The 1,346-nt window shown below is 41.1% G+C and overlaps 1 protein-coding gene and 1 long non-coding RNA gene across 6 annotated transcripts in view; one reads left to right on the forward strand and one right to left on the reverse strand.

Annotated features, from left to right (window-relative positions):
• LOC117947508 overlaps window positions 1–1,346 on the forward strand; it is a 1,113,976-nt gene that overhangs the window by 750,592 nt on the left and 362,038 nt on the right. The gene's annotated exons all lie outside the window — the stretch shown is intronic.
• samd10b (sterile alpha motif domain containing 10b) overlaps window positions 1–1,346 on the reverse strand; it is a 60,325-nt gene that overhangs the window by 25,031 nt on the left and 33,948 nt on the right. For 3 of the 5 annotated variants that reach the window (XR_004657247.1, XM_034876480.1, XM_034876478.1), the window contains exon 4: window positions 521–661. The exons of 1 other annotated variant lie outside the window; for it this stretch is intronic. Coding sequence is in view for 3 of the 4 variants with exons in the window: in XM_034876480.1 (XP_034732371.1) it covers window positions 521–661 (141 nt within the window). In the remaining variant the exon portion in view is untranslated. Of the gene's footprint in view, window positions 1–512; window positions 662–1,346 lie in introns of those variants that run through there. One more of the 5 variants, XM_034876479.1, reaches the window with a different exon arrangement.

The raw sequence follows: 1,346 nt of genomic DNA on the forward strand, positions 1-1,346 counted from the left end.
TTTACACTTTAACTTATAAGACTTTCTCTTCTGATAAATAGGTACCTGTAGACTCTATCAAGGGACCTACAAGGAACATGTGGCAAAACCTTTGAAATCCAGTTCTTCAGACAGGAAATAGTTTTTTTTAATGACTCCTAGCCATCAGTGAACACAAAAGAACAACCAACAAGCACAGCAAAAGCCAAAACAGGCTTGTAAGAAGCAAGCAACATGAAATGCTGAATCCAGGTCGGCCAGTTTATTGATGGCTGGATAATAAAAGTGTTTACCAAAGCCATCATTCAGAGGCAGCGTAGAAAATCAAGAGCTCCAATCAATAAAACCACACACAGCCACAGACAATAGAATGTCCAACTCCATGTATTTCACAGCAGGCATGCATGGTCTCAGACTGCCTCCTTCCAATTTAGCCCAAATCAACTGCTCTCCCCTTTTTTCCCCCCACTCACACAAAAACCCAATTATTCACCGAGATACACAGAAACATGATTACTGCACACACCATCTTGTTACTTACTTCTACTAAGGAGCTGCAGGTTGCGGACCTCTTCTCTGACTTGCAGCTGGAGGACTTGTTGAAGGACCTCCTGCCTCAATGTCTCCTGGATGATTCCCATCCTCTCTAGCTTCTCCCCGTTTAAACGCAGTAACGCCCGCCCTGTCATGGAGGAATATATGGATTAAGTTTTTCCACTAATAACACACAATTATTATAACCATGAAGGCTAAGTAATTTCACTTAGCCAATGTATATTTGTCATTCAGTCAATCAGATGGTAAGATAATTTCATAAGGAAATACATACTGATAAAGTTGCAATGCAGATGGAAGATTAGATTATTTCAAATCATCACCTTTATTTATTCTTATTATGTATCTCAGGGTTATGTGCAACCCCCCAAAATACCATTACCCACAGTTAATAGCTTTTACAACCAAGCTGCACTTAAACAGTTACAAAGGCAATATGAAATCACACACATACACACACACACACAGGTTACTATGGGTAGGGGAGCTATGTCCTTCACCGGTGCAGAAAGAAGAGGAATCCATCATACCTGCAGCAGCTCTGTACGATGCCCAAATCATAATTAGACATATTACTTATGCTGCTCATTTTCCATACCATTCCATTCATTCTCATTTCCTTCCCATGGACATCAGTACATCCTTGTCATGATGTAAGTATTTGGGTTTTTGAAATGTCTGTTGTCCATGTGAGCCTAAGGGCCTGGGTTATGCTCTAAAAAGAGTGTTACATCGTGTTGCTGTCGACATTTTAAGGGAAAAGTGTGTATGGCTATTTCTGACTGCCACACCTGAAAGGGTGGGGGGGGGGG

The sequence above is a fragment of the Etheostoma cragini genome, chromosome 7, assembly GCF_013103735.1.
Source record: "Etheostoma cragini isolate CJK2018 chromosome 7, CSU_Ecrag_1.0, whole genome shotgun sequence".
NCBI lineage: Eukaryota > Metazoa > Chordata > Actinopteri > Perciformes > Percidae > Etheostoma > Etheostoma cragini.